This window comes from Serinus canaria, chromosome 1A, assembly GCF_022539315.1.
Source record: "Serinus canaria isolate serCan28SL12 chromosome 1A, serCan2020, whole genome shotgun sequence".
In the NCBI taxonomy this organism is placed as follows: domain Eukaryota; kingdom Metazoa; phylum Chordata; class Aves; order Passeriformes; family Fringillidae; genus Serinus; species Serinus canaria.
Genome location: NC_066314.1, coordinates 47369582 through 47391372, shown reverse-complemented (window position 1 = coordinate 47391372; position 21791 = coordinate 47369582). Strand labels below are relative to the sequence as shown.

The window sequence follows — 21791 nt, the reverse complement described above, 5'->3', positions numbered from 1 at the left end:
GGGGAAGGGATTTGGGACTGCAGTTTCCCCAGCAACAGGAACTGAAAAGCCAGAGCCAGGAGAGGTATGTCAGGAGAGAACTCTCTAATTGCCCACCGACTCCATTACATGCCCACGGAGGGGAAAGCAGGGAAAGCCAGGGCTAGAAGCAAACATTTCTTCCTTTCCTTGTATTTCCAGCTGCTGATACAACTCCTGCCCAGTAGTCTGCTGCTTCCCAGTTTTGCAAACTGCAGGGAAAGACAGATTTCAGGTCTTACTGAAAAGAATAAAAAATTATGTAAGTAGTAACAGGACAAGAATTTATTAAGGAAGTGGAAAAAAGTCATCAAAGCAAAAAACCAAAGATCAAGAACCATCATGCAGGACTGGATGAAGAGTGCATTAATGTTTTTTATAAGCCCCTACATCAGAAGAAACTAATCTCTACTGCCTTGGAACAAAGGAAAAAGATACTGAGGAAGGTGGCATGTGAAATATGGGACAGAGAGCAGTAAACTGGAAGGGTTATCAGGTGCTGCATGCCCTACACAACACTCTGCACACTGCCATTGCCTCTGAAGCATGGCTCAGTCTGCATTCATACTTAGTTTAATGCTGACTGCAACCCCCATCTTCTGTGTCCCTACAGCTAGACCAATCTGCTTGGATGTAGCCACCCATGTCCTTGGCTGCCGTGCACTGCCCCCTGGGGTCTGAAGTCTTGCTACCATTCTCTCTTCAGCTACATAGATAATCCCTGCTTCAAGGCTGTTTAACATTTGCTCAATCATCACTTTTCACTGGCTTAGAGAGCTGGTTTACCTATTTTCTCCCATTGCCCCTGGGGATGGGTGGTGCAAGACAGGCTGGACAGAGAGAGGGGCTCCAGGGAAGGGCTATCATTGAAGTGACAGGATGGTAACTCCCAGATTCAACAGCTGATGGAAGGCAAAGGGACAGAGGAACAGCCTCCTATGGCAGCTCCACTGGCAAGTCTTTTGTTGGGTAAGAGGATACAGTGGCACTAGGCCAAGCACTTCTGCTTGGAAATGTCACCATTTTACTGTGTGGTTCCTCCTGCTGCAGCGGAAAAAGCAACACAGTCTGCAGTGGCACTGAGCCAGACTGCCCAGGGAGGTGGCTGAGTTGCCATCCATGGGGGTACTCAGAAGGCAGGAAGATATGGCACTTGGGGACATGGTTTAGTGGTGGGCTGGGCAGTGCTGGGTTAATGGGTGGATCTGATGTTCTTGATGGGCTTTTTCAAGGTAACCAATTCTACCATTCCATGTTCAGGAGAGGATCTCATTTCTGGTAATGTGCCATTCTCCAGCTCCTTAGCATCTTAACCTTTTTGTTTTGCACTCCCCTGACTAATCTGGACTGATTATGAGATATGGGAACGATGCAGGTTCACTGAAGTTCAAACACTTTAAATCAGTTCAGTAACTTACTTTTTCTGCTCATTTTGTTCCTCTTCAGTTTGAGAAAAACTGCTATGGAGCTACAACTGCATTAGCAAAATTTCCAAGATCTCAAAAGTTGATGCTCAGCTACAGCACCCCTAGGCTCCCTCAAGAGCTCCATTTCACAATCTATTTAACCATAAAAACCAAGGTCAGTCCATACTACACTTCAGCTGTCCAGCAGGAAATTTACAGGCGATGAATACCTAAGTTTTGCACTCCTGGAAATTAAGGTCATTGGGTTCTGATGAGTGGAAGATCTGTATTTAGGCACAACTCTCCTCTTCTGATAGATGCTCCAAATCTTTTGCATCCTAAGTGTGTTTCATCATGTTTCATCAGTCATCTTCATTTTTTCTTCCCAACTGCACTTCAGTCCTGTGTTTCCACAAATTAATCAGATTATTTTATGAGGGAATCAGAGATACCTTCTTGCTTAACATTTAGTGTGGTACTTCCTCTACATAAGGGAAAGCCCAAAGCCAATCCTCCTTTTGTAATTAAATTAAAAAATAATTTGTAAAATGGATGGCATATTATCCAGAATTTGCTAGTGTGGAGTCTAGGCACTGTTTTGTCATAGTATGCAAGTTTCACCCACCCTCCCTTCCTCCCCCTTTTTACAATACAAAATTTCTAGTTGCTGGCTGCAGGGGGAGACAAGCCCTAAGTATTTCTGGAATATCATTCCAGAAAGGAATTCCAAAGTAATCACTGGCACTTGTGCTATATAAGATATATCTAGAAATGACCAGTCACCTTTTGTCACACCACTAGAATTCCATTAACAACTATGTGATGACAGATGTTTTCAAGCACTTACACTCTGGCTGTAGCAGATGGACAAACACTGGTAACTTCCATTCATCAACCACCTGGGCCATCCAGGAAATCAAGAAACAGTCCCAGGAAGGAAACTCATACTCAGAATTCAAATGGATAAATAAATAAATGGTTAAGTAGTTAGCTGTCATCATCACTTTGGCAGCTTAAAATGATGTGAATTCAAAGTGGAATGTGCAATGCTGGATCCAAGTCCTTGCAAAGGTGTAAAGGTCCTGTTCAAGCTTTCACTGCCAGCCAATACAATGCTAAATGATCTTCAGTGTCAGAATTATCACCCATGTGCTCTGACCATACCGAAGATGCTACAGAAACAATACCAAGGATGAATGCACAGAGTGAATGGTATTACACAATGATGCTAGCAGGCCTTCGTAGGCACTTGCACTAGGGAGAGACAGGCTGCAGAACCTAATGGAAATGCCAATAGATCATTACAAACACTGCTCTTATGCATCACTACTAGGTAACTTGGTGTGATCACAAGGAGGAAAACGTACCAACATCTAAATTCTTGCAAGTGAGAGTAGTTTAAATACCCCAAAACACTTTCAATCCAACAGAATGGACAGCAACCCCTTCAGATCAAAGACACCCTCAGCAAGTTGGTGCAGTCAACACACTGGAAGAAAGGATACCATCCAAAGGGACCTCAACAGGCTTCAGGGGTGGGTGTGTGCAAAGTTCAACAAGTCCAAGTGCAAGGTGATGCACCTGGGCCAGGGCAATCCCAAACAAATCCAGGCTGAAGGATGAACAGATGGAGAGCAGCCCTGCTAAGGAGGACTTGGGGTGAATGCGGGGCTGGACATGACCCAGCAATGTGCACTCACAGCCCAGAAAGCCAAACGTGTCCTGGACTGCACCCAACGCAGTGTGGGCAACAGGGTGAGAGAAGGGATTCTGCCCTTCTGCTTTGCTCTGGTGGGACCCCCACTGACCCCACCTGCAATGCTGCATCCAGCTCTGGGATCCTCAGCACAGGAAGGACATGGACCTATTGCAGTGGGCCCACAGGAGGCCACAAAGATGATCAGAGGGATTAAGCACCTCTCCTCTGAGGAAAGGTGACAGTTCAGGTTGTTCAGCCTGAAGAAAAGGCTCTGGAGAGATCTTACAGCATGTTCTAGTACCTAAAGGGAGTCTACAAATGGAGGGGGACTTTTTACAAGGGCATGTAGTGTCAGGACAAGGGGGAATGGCTTTAAATTGAAAGAGGGTAGATTTAGACTGGATATTAGGAATCAATTCTTTGCAGTAAGGGTGGTGAGGGGTTGCCCAGAGAAGCTGTAAATGCCCCACCCTTAGAACGGTTCAAAGTCAGGCTGGATGGGGCTCTGAGCAACCTGGACTAGAGAAAGGTGTCTCTGACCACAGCAGGGGGGTTGGAACTGGGTGATCTTTAAAGTCTCTTCCAACCCAAACTGTTCCAGGATTCTATGATTCTGACTCCACGTTTCTGCTTTTGAAGATTTTAGAATAATCAGGATTGTAAGCACAATGACTGCTGTTCCTAGTGCACATCTGTAGGTTAAAAACTCTAATAAACAGATATTTTTAAAAAGACTGAACTGCTAAGTTAACCACCTTAACAGACCAGTATATCCTTGTTAAGTTATTGGACAATATGGTTTCTTTTTATTTTTTTTTATTTCTTTTGTTCTTAATTTTTCTTTGTTGTTGCTGGTTTTTTTTGTTTGTTTTAATACAATTAAAGATGTACTCCACAAGAAAAAGCAGAAAGAGTCCTTCTGGAAAAAAACAAATATATTGAACACATACCAATCAAATGGTACATATGGGACTGGCTTTGATTTCAAAATTTAAGTAGAAATAAAAAAGATGTAATGCAACAGCTGTTCAATTTCCGAGTCTAAGTAGGCACTGTAAAAAGACATTTCCGCTTTCTCCAGCACACGTTCCTGTCTAAATGCTCCCACTGTAATCAACTCCTAGGATCCCAAACAAAAATAAAACCCAACACTGGGAACATAATCTTAAAAGTTAATATTCATCCACCCACCCTCTTACAAAAAAGCAAACAAAAAAAATCCCCCCCAAATACAACCTTTCAATGCTGCTGTTTTGACTGGAGCAGAATTGGAGAATTTATAAAGGTTCAAAAGCACCCAAGGCAAGTAGTACAATATAATTTGTTCACTAACTTGTATTGGAAAGGAGATTAAAAACATTGAGATCTGCATCTTGGTACATAAAACTGTTGTCCTGAATAAAGAGAAATCTTTCAGAAAAGTTTTACAACTTGGTGGAAGTCCAGGACCCAGCTTTAGGCACCATGACTTCATGGGGTTTAATTCTGACTTTGTTATAACCACTTTTATATACTGTACATCTACCCTAGTTGTATCAGTGTTGGAACTGCTCACTGGTGTCCCTTTGAACAACTGTAAACTAAACCAAAGTATGCAACTCCATAGGAAGCTAGAGATCAGGTGAATATACAGCCAGTTATATCTCCCCTGCTTCACGCTCCTCTGAGCTCCTTGGCTCCTCCGATCGGCCGTTAGCGCTTTCGTAGGAACGTTTCTTGTCTTTGAAATCCCGCGGTGACCTCTCCCTCGAGCTTCTGTCTTTGTCACGGGATGTTCGATCGCGATCTCTTGAGCGCTCTTTGTCTCTGGAAGATCTTTCTTTAGAGGATCTGAAAAGTGCAGTGCATTTGAGAACTCAGGTTAGACATGAACTGGTAGCTATCGAACAGAACTTCGGTTTTATATTTTTCTTCTTTTTCCAGCCCAGCTTTAGATTTATATAAACAGAAGTGTATGAGAAGACACCAAATCATTCTACCCTTCTCTCTTTCCCACTTAAAAGACAAGTACTTTGAGGTAGGATTTAATTTACATTTATTACAGAGCCCAGATTAAGTTCAATGTGCTTCACTACATCTCTTACTTTCAGCCTCCACCTCCAAGTTTACATTAACTGGAGTTGAGTGGAACTTTCTCATCAGTGTCTAGCCTTTCTCGGACTATAAATTACAAACTTTAAAACACATTTAAAAACCAGAATTTGCTTAAAAGCAGTGGGAAATAAACTTGCATAATTCTGGAAGGGAGGCTTTATATGACAAATACAAACCGAATCCAGAATCTGTTCTACAACCATATTTTGTTATAAGAATTAACCCTTGTGTGACTTTGAAAGGTTAGGGTAGTGTTCCTTTTTAGATATTTTACTCTGATAAATAGGCATTTTGAAAACCTTTATGATGGAGGCAGAAAAGACCTGTTTTGTTAAACAAACGAGGTAGTTTTGAACTAAATTAGCTACCTGTATGAGAGAAAAATGGATTAGACATCCTCCTCTATATTCCCTTAGAGATGCACGTAGGTCTGTTTTGGAAAAACATTCCATCTGTATTTTACCATGTCCTGCAATCACAAAATGTTCTAATACAGATTTTTACAGAAAAATTTTAACAGCTAGCCAGTCATTTTCTTGTTGAAAAACTTGGTACTCTGGACTGTGAGTTTGTACTCTCTCCTTTTATAGAAAGTTACTGTCACTTAACCTCCAAGCTTCAAAAATAAGGTCTGCAAAATGCTCCTCTACTAATTTCCTTTTGTAAGCTTACAAAGAAGTGACCTTTCACGTTAGTTGCTTATCTGAAAAGATCACTTTCCCTACAATGTAGTGTTTTGCAAGACTTAGTACTTGCAAAAAACACTGGGATCCACAGGCATTACCCTATTCCACAAACTACATGTCACAGAAGAAGAGAAACTATATGCCAAATAAGAGCCTCATCCTGGAATTAGTACAATGGTTCATCAAGTACCTTGTGCCCAAGTCCCCTGCAGAAGTAACTATGATTTAACTCCTGAAATAATTTGAACTGTAAGCTCTGCATGTGTGGCCCCTTCAAAACCTGACCTTTATCTTCTTGTAGGTCAACAGTCTCAGGGTTTTAAGACTGGGCACCCTTTCACTGAACTGCTCTCGAAGTATGCCACAGTGGGTAACCTATGCAAGAGAATCCTGTTTATGAGCAGACCTCCCTACCAAATGCCTCATTGTACAACCCCAACCCTTTTAAGTTATGCTCTCCTCATTCATGTAAAAAAGTCAACAACTGAATCATTCAAAAGCAACAGCCCCCGCCTGCCCCCTGCAGTAATCTTTCCATGAGAGATCCTTGCAAAGCACAATCTTCAGATGCAGTGCAAGAAGCTTACTTTCAGGCATACCTAAACCTACTTTTATCTGGTGCAGTTCAGAACAGATGGGTGTTGGGAACAAGAGCCCAAGGGAAAACCTGAAGGCATTGACAGTAAGATGACTGCCGATATCCCTGGGTTCAAATGAAAATCATTTGTTTCACTTTCTATGCTGCATGAAACTGGTATCAACTTGACACCAATACTCTGTAGCACTCATCCAAAACAGAAATAATATATAATCCTGTTACCGATATATTAAAGAAGTAGAGAATAAAGCACTCTGGTGTGTCAAATCATAAATATGCTGAAATTGTAACTGAGATCTGAGACAGACTCAAAATGAGTTGAAATTACCAAGTGGTAAGCATAAACTTAATTTAGTGTGAAAATTCTCACTGTGTGTTGGGAAAAGCCATTTATTTCTCGGGCAACATTCACCTCTTTTTGGAGCTGCGCTCTCGGCTCCTCTCCCTGGAGCTGTGCCTGCTTCTATGGTGGCTGCGGCTCCGGCTGCGGCTGGCGGAGCGGGACCTGTGGCGGTGCCGTTTCTCCCGGGATTTGGATCGAGTCCGTCTCTTCCGTTCCCGCGAGGCTGAGCGAGAGCGGTGTCTGCGGCGGTCCCGGGACCTAGACCTAGGAACAGGGAGGGATTACAGCACACACTGCTCTCACCCAGCCACTCTCACCAGAGTGCTGTGAACATTACACACTCTATATATGAGAGCACATCTGTACAGAGAATGAATGGCCTGCAGTGTTCAGAGCCATTGCAGTGTCTGATTCACAGGCAAACAGACAGGGGAAAGCAACATTAGAAGGCCTACAAAAACTTCTTTTTGACTAATGCAGACAATTTTATAGTTAATTCATAACTGTATGGCTGCAGCATAGCAAATTCAGGCTCCTGAAAGCAAATAAAAATATGAAAAAAATTTCTTCTTTTTACATTTTAAACTAGTATCTGTATCAGGGAAAGAAGAACTTAATGATGCAGTGACAGGGATCATCTGCCAGAATCTGTGTGTTATGATGTTCTTTAAAAATTGGACTATATAGTTCCTCATAGCTACAACAAAAAAACTAATCTGGCAGGTTCTAAACACTACACAAATCTGGCATTTTCTTATTTCCCCCCCCTCCCCAAATCACTTTGCAATCATACCTCACTGGTGACCTTTAACTGTGCAGATTTGAAACTACACTCATACTATTAATGGGTGATCTGATGAGTTAACCTGGTGCTTAGGGATTTTGAAAACATGGGCTTTCATTTAAAGATATTAGCTAGAAGCTTTTGTAAAGAAAAAGCAATTCTCTGTGTTTTAAGTGTTATTTGGGACATGAAGCTGCATTGTAATAGCCACAAAATAGATGTAGATGTATAAACTGAGTAGCATGGTGATAAATAGTGTACAAACACACAGAGAGATGACTATGTAACAGAAAGCTTTGTTTGTAAAGATGGACTTCTTAAACTAACAGTGCCAGACATTAAACTAACAGTGCCAGACAGTCTTAAAATGTTCCAGCTTGTGAAAGGCTAACTTCACCGCTGGTATTCCTTGTCTGCAGATTTATATACCTTTTGGCATGCTTGCTGTGGGATCTGGACCTGAAATAAATGGAAAATAGTAATTTTTCTTAGGAGAATCTCACTATCAAATAAAGTGCAATTTAGTAATAATAAACCAGACTAACTGACCTGTTATTGTACTTCTTGCTTTAGCAGCAAGTACTTAAAGGCCTTTTATTTGATTTCAACATCTTTTTAACACATGTATCAGGAAACACATCCCTGTTTCATGTTGGTTGGGATTTTTTTAAATTTATTTTTGAGACTACTCTACTAGAAGCCCAGAAGATTATCTAACCAGCTTTTTACCTTGCATCCCTCCCACAGAAAAAGCTTCTGGGGAAGTCAGTATTCCCTGATTTCCTGATAGGCAAATAGTACCAAACTGCAACAGATTTCAGAAATTCACACTGTTAACCTCTGAAACTTCATGTCAAGAGAACTGCAACTCAGGTTCCATTCCCCTCCAGCCCCGCCAGGCCTGGAAGCCACTCTTCCATAGAAGAACAGGGAACTGCTTCCAGTAAAAAAAATTTCTAACATCTCTGAAGAAAATTGCTAAGAGATGCAAAGAGCTCATGTGCATGTAAGCTCACATCTACCAGGTGTCAAAACAAGGTACATGCCTGAAAATTATCCTCAAGGCCCTTTGCTCAAATATCTAGAGACAATACTATCAGCAGTTTTTAAAAATGTTTTTTATGAGAACAATTCCATGTTTTAAGATTTAGAATGAAACTTCATTTCAACTCCTTTAAGTTTCCAAGGAATGCAAACTATTTTAATTCTGCATATTTAGAAATGTGTATGAACTGAATCAGTTTTCTTATGAAACATAAATAGGTCATAATGTACATGCAATTAAAACACATCCCTACCTCCTTAGTTTCTCCCTTTCTTCTCTTTCCCTCTCCTCTCTACGTTTCAGACGTTCCTGATTTCGTTTCTCCTGTTTATCAGCCACAATCCTCTGAAAACAGAAGAATATGTTAAGTTACATTAAAAGATTTCTCAAATGAAGGTGCTATAAAAATAATCTAGACAGTTAACATTCAGTTCTTTCCCTCAGGCATATCCCCTTTCCCTTGTGTATATTATTCCCACTCTCTTCCTCAGTATGTATGTATATATTTTATTTTTTTTCTTGAAGAAACAGAAGTTATTGCAGAAGAGCTGCATGTGGGTTTTACACGAAGACCTGAAATATGCAGAGTTAAATATTAAGTTTTTATTAAAGGGGAATTCAGAACAGTAAGTCATGCCTTTAATGTGAGAGTTTCCATGCCAATCCTATCATATTTTGGACACTGGGGAAAGGCAGAAAGGAATCAGAACCGGGAGAGTTAATTGCTTCTTAAAGGACTTGGTTGGGCCAACACCTAAGTTTTGAGGCTACTTGTTTCTGTATTATGACTGTGGGATAAAGTTAGAGCAGATGCTTCAGCTGATAGCCCCCAGGGTGAACTCACTACTACTGGGGACAAGGCACGCTCAGTAGAGGGCCCTCAGATGTGGAACTCACAACTGGAGATCTGGCCAAACCCAAGTCTTGCCACCTTCTGGACATGATGCAAGAAATTCAACTCTGTGTAAAGACCTTCTTCTGAGAGGTGGAATTGCCCCAGCAGCATCTTGATTAGATCTCTGAGGAGAGCTCTGAGGAAGGAGGGGATAGTTATTGTTTTCTTTCTTTATCAGCAAAGCACTTTGAAAGATTAATTTATTGATGCTCTGGGAATGTGAAATAGTTATCCATGCATATTTTGTTCCATTTGATGTAAATAAATAGTTATTTCAACCCTTTTGGTCAAATTATATCTATACTTCTTTGTACAACATCAGCAATTTAACTACAAGCAAGGTTTCTTGTTCAAGTGACTCTTTGCATAATTTCATGGAGGGATGAGAGGAAGTACACATGACCTGTTCTAGGAATCTAAGATTTAAGTTACACCAGCTATAGTTAGGATCCTAAATTGGCAACATCAACAGGAAGAGTTGGCTCTCCGAAGGGCAAGTCACAGTATCCATGCAAAACAGCTGGAATATTATAGAACATAAACCAGTCAATTTATTCAAATCCAGTAGCAGCAATTTCTGCTCTTAGGAATTCAACCAATTTAGCTACTGTCTTTAGTGATTTCTACAGTTAAAATGCTTAACTGAACTGTGAACTCCATAACCTGTCATAAATTAAGGTCATAAATGGCATTAGTGTTCAAATCCATCCTCTTGAAAACCAGAGGTCCAGAATATCATTCCAGTAAGTCTTTCTTCTGGCATATGATTTCTGGTCAAGATAGGATATAATATTCCAACTGGATTTCTAATGTTCAAGCTACAGAGAACATGCAACTTCCCTATAGCAATTATTTCTGACTTCAAGATATACATAATTTGCTATTCCCATTTTGGATAGCTACAGCCTGGAGTTGTGGATTCTATTCAAAATCATTTCCTAATCTTCATCCAGGTAAAATAAACAAACTGAGTTTTAGTCATTCCCCATACAGCAGGTTGTTTGAGTTTCAAGCATTTCTTTACATTTTTTGGAAAACTTTTCCAAGTGTTATCATCCCCCTTACTCCATGCTCTTGTCAAGAGTCTCCTTATCCCTTTTAGTCAATCATCTGGCCAAAAGCAAAGTTCATTTGGCTATCTCCTGTAATGGCTAAATATAGAATTTGTAAATAGAGTAACTTGTTTCAACATTGCTGTTGTTCATTCAAAATACAGTTCTCCATTTTAAAACGAGATTCAAGTTTTTAGCTCCCAAGATGCATTACTTTGAATGCATGTTTTAAGCCACCTCAGTGCAAAAGAGGCCATCTTACAAATCTATCGAGATATTTGATGCTAAATTAGAATGTTTAGTGCTTTAGGCTAATGAACTCCCAAAGTTTAAAGCAATATGAAAAATAATCACACACAGTGAAAGAAATATTCCATTAAGGCTGCCCGGCAAATAATTAAGTAGGAGCACACAAAATGTAATAACGATTTACCCTGAGTTCCTCAAGTTTCTCTCTTATTTCAATGAATCCCAAATGTAATTTTCCTCCAAAGTGATCAGCAAGTCGTCGGTCATTATCATGAAGACCAAGATAAGCTGAGCACACTTCACAAACCCGTAGCTTCTGCTGCTGAAAGCTAGAGGCAGGCATGGAATTCCTGTATACTTCCTACAAAAGAAAAACATTTGCTGTTACTTCAAAATGCACACAAACACAAGGATGATACTTTACTGAAGATACACTACAAATAACCAAATTCAATGTACACCAGAACACCCTTTAGTTAATTCACACAATTCATATTTCAACTGTATCACTAAGATACAGAGCATGTTTCCTTATTTTGAAAACTGAACATATTTAAAAGCAAGGCATCAAAACTGTTTCTGCAAATTAAAAAAAATAAAAAGTTGGGTAATTGCTATCTTAAGATTATATTACATAGAAGGATGACATACTTTTTCATGTACAACAATGCAAACACATAAACACTACAATTACGATGTTGACATATTACGAAAATATAATGCCAGTTTTAATTCTAAACCCCATTTAGATCAGCATTAGTTTCCTGAGAAATTTACCTGCTTTTTAGACACTAATTAAACACATTATCTGAGCAAAATTTACCTAAAGACATTCAGATGACAGATCAGCAAGACCTGTCATCAATTGCCAGCAATCCTTCTGGTACAACTGAAACAATTGCAGATACTGGTTTCTAGAAATTTCAGTATCTTTGTGTAATACAGTATGGAAAAGCTCTTGGTGAGTTCTGTCACCTGAACATTACAAGGATCATTTTGACTTTCCTGATACACAAGACAGGAACTCTGTTTTAGTGAGGACAATGGATGACTTCCCTGAAGTTTTCCAGCAGGAGATTACAACAGGGATGCCACTGCAAGAGCCATGAGACCAAACCAGCTAAGTCAGTGCACCCATAACAGCCACAAAGGTAATATCCACAGATACAACTGACCAACACAGCCCAACTAAGATAAATGCATAATTTGTGGAAGGAATATATATTTTTAATGGTATAGGAGTGTATTGAAGGGTAGAAACTTTAACTAGATGCCACAAAGCAATTTTAGTTTTATATGTAGCAATTAGCTAAGGAATTGACAGACGTAAGACGTCTTACACTACACAGAGGCCAAGCAATTTAATATTTGACCCTGCCCTCGCCATCCCCCAATCCTTACACAATCAACTTACTTCTGCTTCTCTCTTCTTTACCCGAGCCTTCTCCACTTCATCCATTACTTTTTGAGATTCTTCCACATTCCCATCAGCTCCGAGCTGTTCTACTTTGGCCAACAGTTTCCCAATTTCTTCATTCAATTCATGTACTCTTTCCGCCTTGAAAGACAAGGAAAGGCTTAACACAGGAAATACTTTTAATTATGGAGAACAATCTGAACTACTACTGAGTTATGATATGCAAAATTAGAAGGACAGAATTAAAAGAAACATACAGAGAGAACTTCTCCAGTTAGAACCGAAACAGAAAATGCCTCTCTGCAAAGAGCACAGAAAAAGGCCAAGTTACCAAGCCTATGTAAAATTCCAGAAAAAAGATTTTGTTCAGCAAACTGCAAATAATACACACTTATCCACAGCAGTCTTGAAAAATTAATATTTCTACAACCATTTCTCCTAGCATTTGCATATATATGCAGAAACATTGTATGTTTTTCATTCAAAAAAGATACAGAGAAAAGGACATTGATTTTGTTTACTTTATAGATGAAGGCTGGATCAAAAAGTGTAAGAATTACTAACATTTCTATAACATGGATTCAGAGTCAAGTTTCCTGAGGTCAAAAACATCAGAAAGGTCTCTCCCCTCTGTTCTCTTCTGTGCCTTAAAGGCAATTTTAGGAAGGACAGAGAAAATTTATTACTTTTTCCCCCTCTTCAGTAGGAATTCTCAGATTTGATACATTTTCAAAACTTGAAACTGGCTCCTTAGAAAAACTGGCCTCCAAAAAGACAGCAGTAACTTGTCTGCCATGCTTACTTTGGCTGCAACTTCAGCGCTGATCTCTTCCTGGGTTTCTGCTAGTCTTTTCTTAGCCACTTCTGTCCGCCGGTCGCAGTCTGCAATAAATGACTGCAGGTGGTCCATTGCCTAAAACATCAGTAAGAACAAGGATCAATGCTATCAAGAATATAAATAAATTAGCTGTAAGGCTTCTTCAGTTTATTAAGGCTTCACTTTCACAAGTTTTTATTAGTGATTAGTGAAACTATAATCTACCGGTTTATGCTGACTAATCACACGTATTCATACAAATGGTTTAAAAAATTATAGTCTACACATTGCTATAGTTTCTAAGTATTTGAAGAAATTTGGAAGTGAATCTGTCTTAAGACAGAAGAAGTAGTAGTAGTGAGTATTTCTAGTGGCATTAAAATTCTTGGAAGGCTATTCAGGATCACTTCATCTGGCCATGACATGCAATACTGAAACTTTTTTCACTAGGGTTTAAATACATGTATTAACCATCCCTCCAAATAACAATTAAAAAACCCAAACCCTTTTGTGTTAGCAAAGACTAACTTCCTAGCTGGGAGTTCAAAACAAACTATAGTGTATGGAGGCTCAGGATATGATTTTTTATCTCCAATATCAAATTACTTTCTTTGTTAACTGTAGAATTTAAAACTCTCTTCAAAGCATGCATACACAGCTTTAGTATTTGCTTGCTATTTGACAACACTAAGACAGCACTCAGATTTATTTGAGAGGCTGTTAACAGTTCTACCTAGAGATGACTACCAACACAAATTAGCATATAATCATGAAGAGGCAAGTATCTTTCATGTAACTGTGACAAGAGTTTCTCTGCCTCTTCATAAAATTGCTTTTCAAAAGCCTTCCTTCAGTCTGTAACACGACATCTGTTGCTCCATTTATCCACCTAAGTACACAAACTAATGCTTTCTCTCAACCATTAAGGCAAAATACATACATCAAGCTCAAAGAAGAAATCTTGATCTTTGGATGCTATTTCATAGTCTGCCCTTAATGCCAGGTCATGCACTTTCAGGCATTCTCCAAGGTCCATTCTCTGAAAAGACAAAGGCAATGTGACTTAACTTTTCGGATGTGTTACAAGGAATAAGGGTAGCATTTTCTTTAACTGTCAAATATTCTGAAGCAAGTCATCTCCCCTGTAGTAATGAGAGTTTAACAAAGCTATAAGATTATACCAGGTCTTTGATAGACATGCATGAATCAAGAAATAATAACAGAGAGAATGAACAGCTTCTCTTATCATGATGGCTGTTTGCATTACAAAGTATCATTGATGTCCTGCAAAAATGCTGTTTTACTAGAAGTTCAAATAGTGACTGAAGTGGAACATCATGTCCTGAACTTAAACAGTTTAGTAGAGTCAAGTTCCATGAAAATAACTGGCAATTAAATGGTCAAATTCTTGACCTGAACCTGTTCACACATTCCATGATAATGTGTTTCCATTATACTCATCACCTGAAAGAGCTACAACCACAGCAGCATTGTTTTTTAAGCAGCACTTTTATTCTTGAAGCATTTCAAGTAACACAATCAAAAATCAAATCCCTGCAAAACATTTTTTGAGGGAAGATGAGCTGAATGTTGGACTATGTTCAAGAACCAGGGAAGAAAAAGTACAGATATTTCACTTGTAATCTAAAACTGTTCTAGAAGGGGCAGGAAGGAAGCACCAATGTAAAAAGTAAATAGGCTGCATCATTTATCGTGCATATAATGCCACTGAGGAGAGTGCCCAGAATCCTACTGTGTAACAACTATTGTTTTTAAATTGAATTTTGCGTAAGAGACAAAGTAAGAAATTCTAATTCAATCTGGTCATGGCAGGTCTGGTCTGGTGACAGAGCAACATGCACTTGACAGAAAATAAACTGAAAAACTCCACCCACAAACAACCACCAAAAAACCCCAAACCACCACCCCCAACCAATCTGTAATGGAAACAACACTGAATGAACCCAAAGCAGCCTCTCTGCAACAGCACAGGCTGATGTAGAATCACTGGAAGCAACTGGTATTTACAGCACTTAAAACCAGCAGTTTCAGTTAAGTCTGCTCTTAAGGCAGCGCTCAATTAATATTAAGAACAATTAATCCTTTCTTAACATTGAAAGCACATGATGAAAATTGAACTCTGATGGAAAAAGTTGTTACTGTTGTAGTTAAATAACAATTTTAAATCCAAACCTATAATAATTAATAACTTCCACTGTGAATTTTGTAAACAGAAGATGAATGTTAACTCAGAATATGCTGCAAGCCAAATGAGTGAGGGTTTTGTTGGGTTTTTGTTTGCTCGTTTTTAATAAAATACTTGGATTTAAGTAAACAATTAAAGCTTCATAAGTGCAGTAAAATAAACAAACCCCAATTATTTTAGTCTTCTCAAACTGTCACTTAGACTTCCAATGAAACCATTAAAGTAATTTTTATGGAAGCTGTTGGTTTATTTCATACAGAAATTTCAGATAGAGGAAAAAAAACACATTGATAAAATAAAGAATTTTGAAATTGAAAAGGTTTTTTATAAACTGCAGTTATTTAAATCCCCTTCGGCTACCACAAATCTGTTTTCCGGAAAACATCTGATTGCAGCAGGGAACATCTGACTGCAACGATAAAGGAAAAGATGAGCTTTTCCTTTTGCAACTATACAGGACCTCAGCAATTTTGTTAACTGATGCAAATGCATGAAGACCTTGAAGCTGAGCAATGCATTATAGAGGTCTCTTTCCAAGTCATGCTGACATTATTTAAACTGAAGTATTTTTTCAGGAAAGTACTTCAATACTAGGAGAGCAACGTGAAAGAACTTTAAAAAATCATCTGAAAATTAGGCACTTGAAAATTATCCTAAAATTGTGAAAAGAGTGACTTAATGCTGATTCATCTCTTGTACTGAATAAGGTCTTTAAGGCTAAAACTGTAAAACTCAAGGACAATTCTCTGGGAAGTGAGGCACTGAAATTACAAATGCATAGATAAGGTTAGTGACACACTTCAATAGGTCTGAATACAGTGACAAAAAGCCTGAAACACATCCACCACACACAAAACTCCCTGCTATTCTAACCTGCAATCTGCATACACTTTGAATAAATGCATGAAATAAAATTCCATCACACACTAAAAACCCCCCAGAATTCACATAACACTACCATGACAGGCTGTTCACTTTACATGTGTTTTATGTTTCTTTCTCTCTATTTGGGTTGGATTCAACCTCCACAAAACAGTACATTTTCTGATTTCTTTGCCTCTTACTGGGAATTGTAGATCCAAATCCTGAAAGGATGCTAATTAGTCTGAGCCAGCATTACTACTGAGAAACATTCTGTCTTCCCCTTATCCCTGTGCTGTGCCACTCCATGCTGGCACACGTGCCTGTACTGTTGAACACAATCTGGGCAGTGACTGAATAAAAAATATCTTAGCAAACCAAACAGAGAGGCAAATTTTTCAGCAGCGTACCTTTGTCCAACTTGTTGGGCAGCCATACAAACAATGTGCTGAGAGTATGGAGGGGACAACACAGTAGTGAACTTAAGAAGCTGGGGTCTCTTACAGTATTAAGATGGCTAATTCAAAAGCTGTTGAAAAACTTCAGTAATGTTAGTGGAAATTTTGGGGGGCAAGGAGTATGTTATGATTCCTTTTTGTTAGATGCCTCAATCAGAACAGAAGAAATTTTGGCTCCCCTTCCCCCTTATGACCCAAAAGGGTGGCCTGATAAATACTTAGGTGGCCTAACAAGGAGCAAGAACAAGCAGGTACAAGAGAAAAGGATTCTTTACCAATAATTTTGCTGCTGAAAAATTATGTAATTGCTGGAACTGCTCCTCAACACAGCCTATACTAGTCTTGGGTAATCCTTTGAAAGTCTTCACAGAAATATTACCACTAACTGTCCTTCAAAAAAGTTCCATTAGCAAACCCCAATGTAAAGAGATCTAAAAACCCCATCACTTTTAAAACTCTTAAATAAGTTTGCACATTAAATGCAGTAACAGGCTAAAAAGCACTTCTGCTGGTGTAAGTTATGCAACATCAGGCAAAGACAACTCATTTTGGGGATGATTCATTTCTGTCAATAGCCTATGCTGGATCATGACTGCTGAGAACCTTAACAAGCACAGAGCAGCCTGCAGTATAATCTGGCTGATATGGGTAGCTGCAAAGTAGATGGACAGCAGATGAAAATGGACAGAAGATACAGTATTTTCCTTTTCCACAAGTGCACCTTGCAATTTGGTGCCAAGACATGCTCTCTCCCCAGAGGCAAAGAATAAGCATCGGTAGTCTGTCATTTAAAGATCAATCACATTTGAAATAGAAGATGGCTAAGAGGGAAACTCATGCTCAGACACTGAGTTAATGGAAGGCTTAAAAAGAACACACAGTGTTTTTCACTGTCAATACACTGACTTTCAGATGGAATTACACTACCTAAAAGTGATTTACAGAGCAGTTCAGATGAACAACACAAGTAAAGAAAGGTGAAATCATCCAAGTCCCCAGTCCAGACATAACTGAAGTTCACTGAGTGAGCTAAGCCATGCTTTGGGTCTTTCTGCAGTTTTCTACACTTTTACTGAGATTAAAACCTGAAGAGAAGCCTATATATTTGGAGACTCTTTATTGCAAATGAAAGTTTTTGCTGAAGATTAGTCTAGGTAACCACATATAAAGCAGGATATCAGGAATCCTTTTGTTATTGCTGAGTTCTACTTAAGAAACTAGTGCATTCTAGTACTTGCTGAACACTTTCTAAAATATTTTTTTTTATTTCTTACTGTTAGATGGGTCATTAAAGCTGATTGATTTCCCAGAGCTGAGGTTTAAAAAACTGCTCTTTCATTAAAAACAAAACAAAACTTTGTACTGAAATGATTTAGGAATAATTTTTGTCATCCCATCCACAAAATGGATACAATCTCTTTGGTATAATAAAGAAATATGGATTACATTTTGTTTGCATAGTGCTGTTTCAATCAAATCAGGTTAAAAAAAATTAACACATGAATTAATTACAAGTTAACAAGGAAGAGCTGGCCAAGAATCTAGCAGTAGAGCATCTGTAGAGTTTATTTGCAAAATAAATGTGCATTCTGTGTAGCAGACAAATAACTGAATAGGAAACTAAACTCTGATGAGATGCTGCTTCTGGAACATGAAATTAAGGTGGGGTTTTTCTGCCCCTTTTCAGCTCTTGAGCAACCTACATACAGCAAAATTCTCATTTTGGCACTTTTACAACTGCTACAAGTTCCTTTGACAGCAGAAATTTGATTCCTGAATATACTCTATACAGACTGCAGAAAGAGCACAGAAAGGCTAAAGGTACTTAAAACACAAAGGGCTGATTTTGAGCCAAGTGACACAGGAGCACAAACTATCAAATACTTTTAAAACCAGCAGGTATCTGTGACAGGTTTTTCAAAGAAACTACTCTGGGCAGTGTTTATGTAGATGTTTCTTTTTAGATATAAAGATACCAAAGCAGTTCACATTCAGCAAGAGAAGAATTTTTTGTTTGTTTGTTTGCTTAGAAAGAGCTGACATTACTGAAAAATTTATATTGGAGGAACCAGATCTTTTCCTTTATCAAACTGTCATGGCACTACCAGGGTCTGTAAGAGAACACTTACTACTGATAAAAAGAAGCTGAAGACAGACTCTTTGCTGAAATCTTCCTTATTATGGAACTCATTCTTCAGCTGCGCTATCAATTTGTTTTTGAACAGATTTCTAGACTTGTGATAAAACCCATCCGTTCTTGTAAGCAACACATATTAGAAGGGGATTTAAGTCTTCTCACTCCACTAACAGTTTTAACTTTTGTAGGACTTCACTAGCAGGAAAGAAATGCTCAGTAAAAAAAGACACAGAAATTAGTAAGTTGAAGTCCTTAGTAATCACTGAATTCCAGGTATCTTCTGAAGTATAATACTTTAAAAGACATTTCTCCATGTAACCATACTCTCATTTCTAAAGACTTCAACTTAAAATAAATCATCACTACCAAAACTAGCAGCAGTCTTTCTTATTAAATGAGCTATTTCACTGCTTATATTGTATTTGTTTTTCTAGCCTGACTACAAAATATATTAACACTGAGGTTGATAACCATGTAGAAAGTAACAACCCCGCCCTCCACCTCAATAAATTAAACCCTTTAAAATGGAATGTGGTACAATCAGTTCACCTTCCTGGTGCTGGCCAAAGAAACTAAGAATACTTTTCAGGAGACTGACACGATCCCTTTGAGAGGACAGCAGTGCACTTCACAATTCATCACCACTGGGTTGAAGGCTTCAAATGAGATAGCTTATGCAAGCCTAATTTAATTTGATTTGCTAAGCTGAAGCAGTTCACATGATCAAATCAGTCCTGAACTGAAAAGCTGATACCCTCAGACACAATGACTTCTAACAGCTTCCAATGCTTTTTCTAGACGTACAGCATAAAATCAGTCACACCCCAAACCACAAGTTTTAAGCATACAAAGAGCTCCAGAGCCAGTGGGACTACTGGCAAATAAAACAGGTACAGATTAAAACTCCTTACTAACATCTATCTGCACATGGGTGAACTATCCAAAATTCTCGTATACAGTAAAAGGAGACAGTAGTTCAGCCCACCGTGAGAGGGATACCCATGGGCAGGTGAACTCCGGCTTTTTCTAGGCTCCACTGCCTAGAAAACTTCTGACTTCAGTGCAAGCTTCAACACCCAGCTCCTCAGCTGAAATCTAAATTTAGATATCTTAATTTGGAGCTGAATTCCACTGCTAATAAGATTAAAAGTTAGCAATGTGTTCAGGTATATTGCTATACCACGGTCTTGATTAACGTGGTGTTTAGTCAGTAAGAGCCCCGAAGAGCTCCATGCAATAAATTTAGGAGCAAATAAAGATATGCTCAACTGCAGGATGAGCCAACAGAGCCTATTTTCAGGTCTATAATAAATAAAATGCAAAAAGTAATTTTTTTCCCCTCAATAAATACACATAAACACAAACTTAATTCATTGAGCAGATAAGAGTTTCTGAACCATAGTTTGTAAGACCATGTATAGTATTTGTGAAACTTTTTTCATCAGGGAAGCACCATCAAGTTGGTAAGAAAGCCAGATCAATGCAGAAGTGTTGGGATTTTCAAAGACAGCTACTGGGTTATACCTATTCAGGACATTGCTACTTAATAATAGCCTTATTAAAGGTATTAGTTTTAAATCTTCCCACCTTGTCATTTTCATTAGTACTCTGCTATCATTCAGAAACATACAAGACAGAGAAACACAGATATCTTATTCTTTACATTCAGAAAACACTGCTTAAAAGATTCATACCATTATGAGGGAGTCATCTGACTCCTACACATGCAGCTTCAGTCCCCAATGTCAGAATATGGATTAACAAACTTTTTTGTAAAGAAAAAACCCAAACACCCACAAACAAAAACCCACCCCAAACCAAAACAACGAAAAGACCGCAATCATAAAAGTAAGAGTGTTAACCCTGTAAGAAAAAAAAAAAAAATTGCTAGTTGTAGGAAGGAAAATTATTCACTGTCTCATCAGCCAGGGTTTACAAAGTCTTACTAATTTCTTATTGTAAAATTTTCAGCTCAAAGTGGTGTCCAAGTGATCATTAACACAAAAACAGCTTCACTGCTTGACTTGAAATTTCCAAGTCTTAGCACAAAAACATATCCATAAATAAAATCCCTAAAAAATATATGTATAAACACACTACACCTTTACCAACACATACTGCAACCCGAGGGACATGGGCTTTTATCGCCAAGGGAAATCAAAGCCTATGCAGAATTTTGGGAATTTGGCCGTTAAGGGAAAGAACACACCAAAATAACAGGGCCTACTCATATGAGTCACTTTGTTTGTCTTGTGTTATCTGTGAATGTCCTTCTTGAGTGGTTTGAAAGAGTGGGTGGCCTAGAGATGTATAGAAGTCTGCATTTTGCACACAGGAACAGTAATAAACAGTACCTAGGAACTGTAGATCATCTTGTGACACACACAAAAAAGGCAATTCATATCCAGTATTTTACTGATTATCTAGTCAATATAGAGACTAAACCTCATCAAATGTCCCCAGAGAACTTACTCTTTCAGGAACATTCAGGGATTTGAACTAAAAAAAGTCACTCAGCTTTTTCTACTATAGGTCTTGAATGGGAAGATGCATCAAGATCTTCCTAACAGAACTCTGGAGAAAATTCCACAGTCATTTTCTAAATCAGTGACAAACTGTTCAGTAAGACTTCATGCTTCCTGCCCTTTTAAAAACTGCTGTTAAGAGAGAAAGTCCATTCCTGTAGATCTACAACCAGGTAAACAGCAGAACATCACACAGCCCAGGTAAAGTCTGTCTCTTTTGAGTCCCCTTTCTACTACTCCCACTAAAAGGATTAAACTAGTCACTGCTTTTCTGCATCCAGATTTACACTGTGGAACACATTTTCTGGTATGATGACTAATTGCAAGAGGAAGGAAAAGACTGATATTCTCTAAAGAAGCAGTTTCATTTAGTATTCCAAGAGCTGCAGCAAAATCTGGTATGAAGCTGAAGAAAACTTCCATTGAGGACTTAAACTGTGTCAGCTGCCCCAGCTTACGTGACTGACCTACAGTGTAAGAGATGCTACTGCATGATACCTA

At 38.7% G+C, this 21791-nt stretch overlaps 1 protein-coding gene across 3 annotated transcripts in view; it reads right to left on the bottom strand.

Moving 5' to 3' along the window:
* Positions 1 to 3926: 3926 nt before the first annotated feature.
* The window catches only part of LUC7L2 (LUC7 like 2, pre-mRNA splicing factor), a 30085-nt gene continuing 12220 nt past the window's right edge, over positions 3927 to 21791 (bottom strand). For 2 of the 3 annotated variants that reach the window (XM_009086569.3, XM_030237915.2), the window contains exons 3-10: positions 14044 to 14142; positions 13089 to 13199; positions 12284 to 12427; positions 11054 to 11230; positions 8927 to 9018; positions 8058 to 8087; positions 6914 to 7108; positions 3927 to 4953 (exon numbers count right to left, since the gene is read on the bottom strand). In XM_009086569.3, coding sequence (XP_009084817.1) covers positions 4761 to 4953; positions 6914 to 7108; positions 8058 to 8087; positions 8927 to 9018; positions 11054 to 11230; positions 12284 to 12427; positions 13089 to 13199; positions 14044 to 14142 — 1041 coding nt within the window. In that variant the 3' untranslated portion in view covers positions 3927 to 4760. The remainder of the gene's footprint in view (positions 4954 to 6913; positions 7109 to 8057; positions 8088 to 8926; positions 9019 to 11053; positions 11231 to 12283; positions 12428 to 13088; positions 13200 to 14043; positions 14143 to 21791) is intronic. The other variant, XM_018910011.2, reaches the window with a different exon arrangement.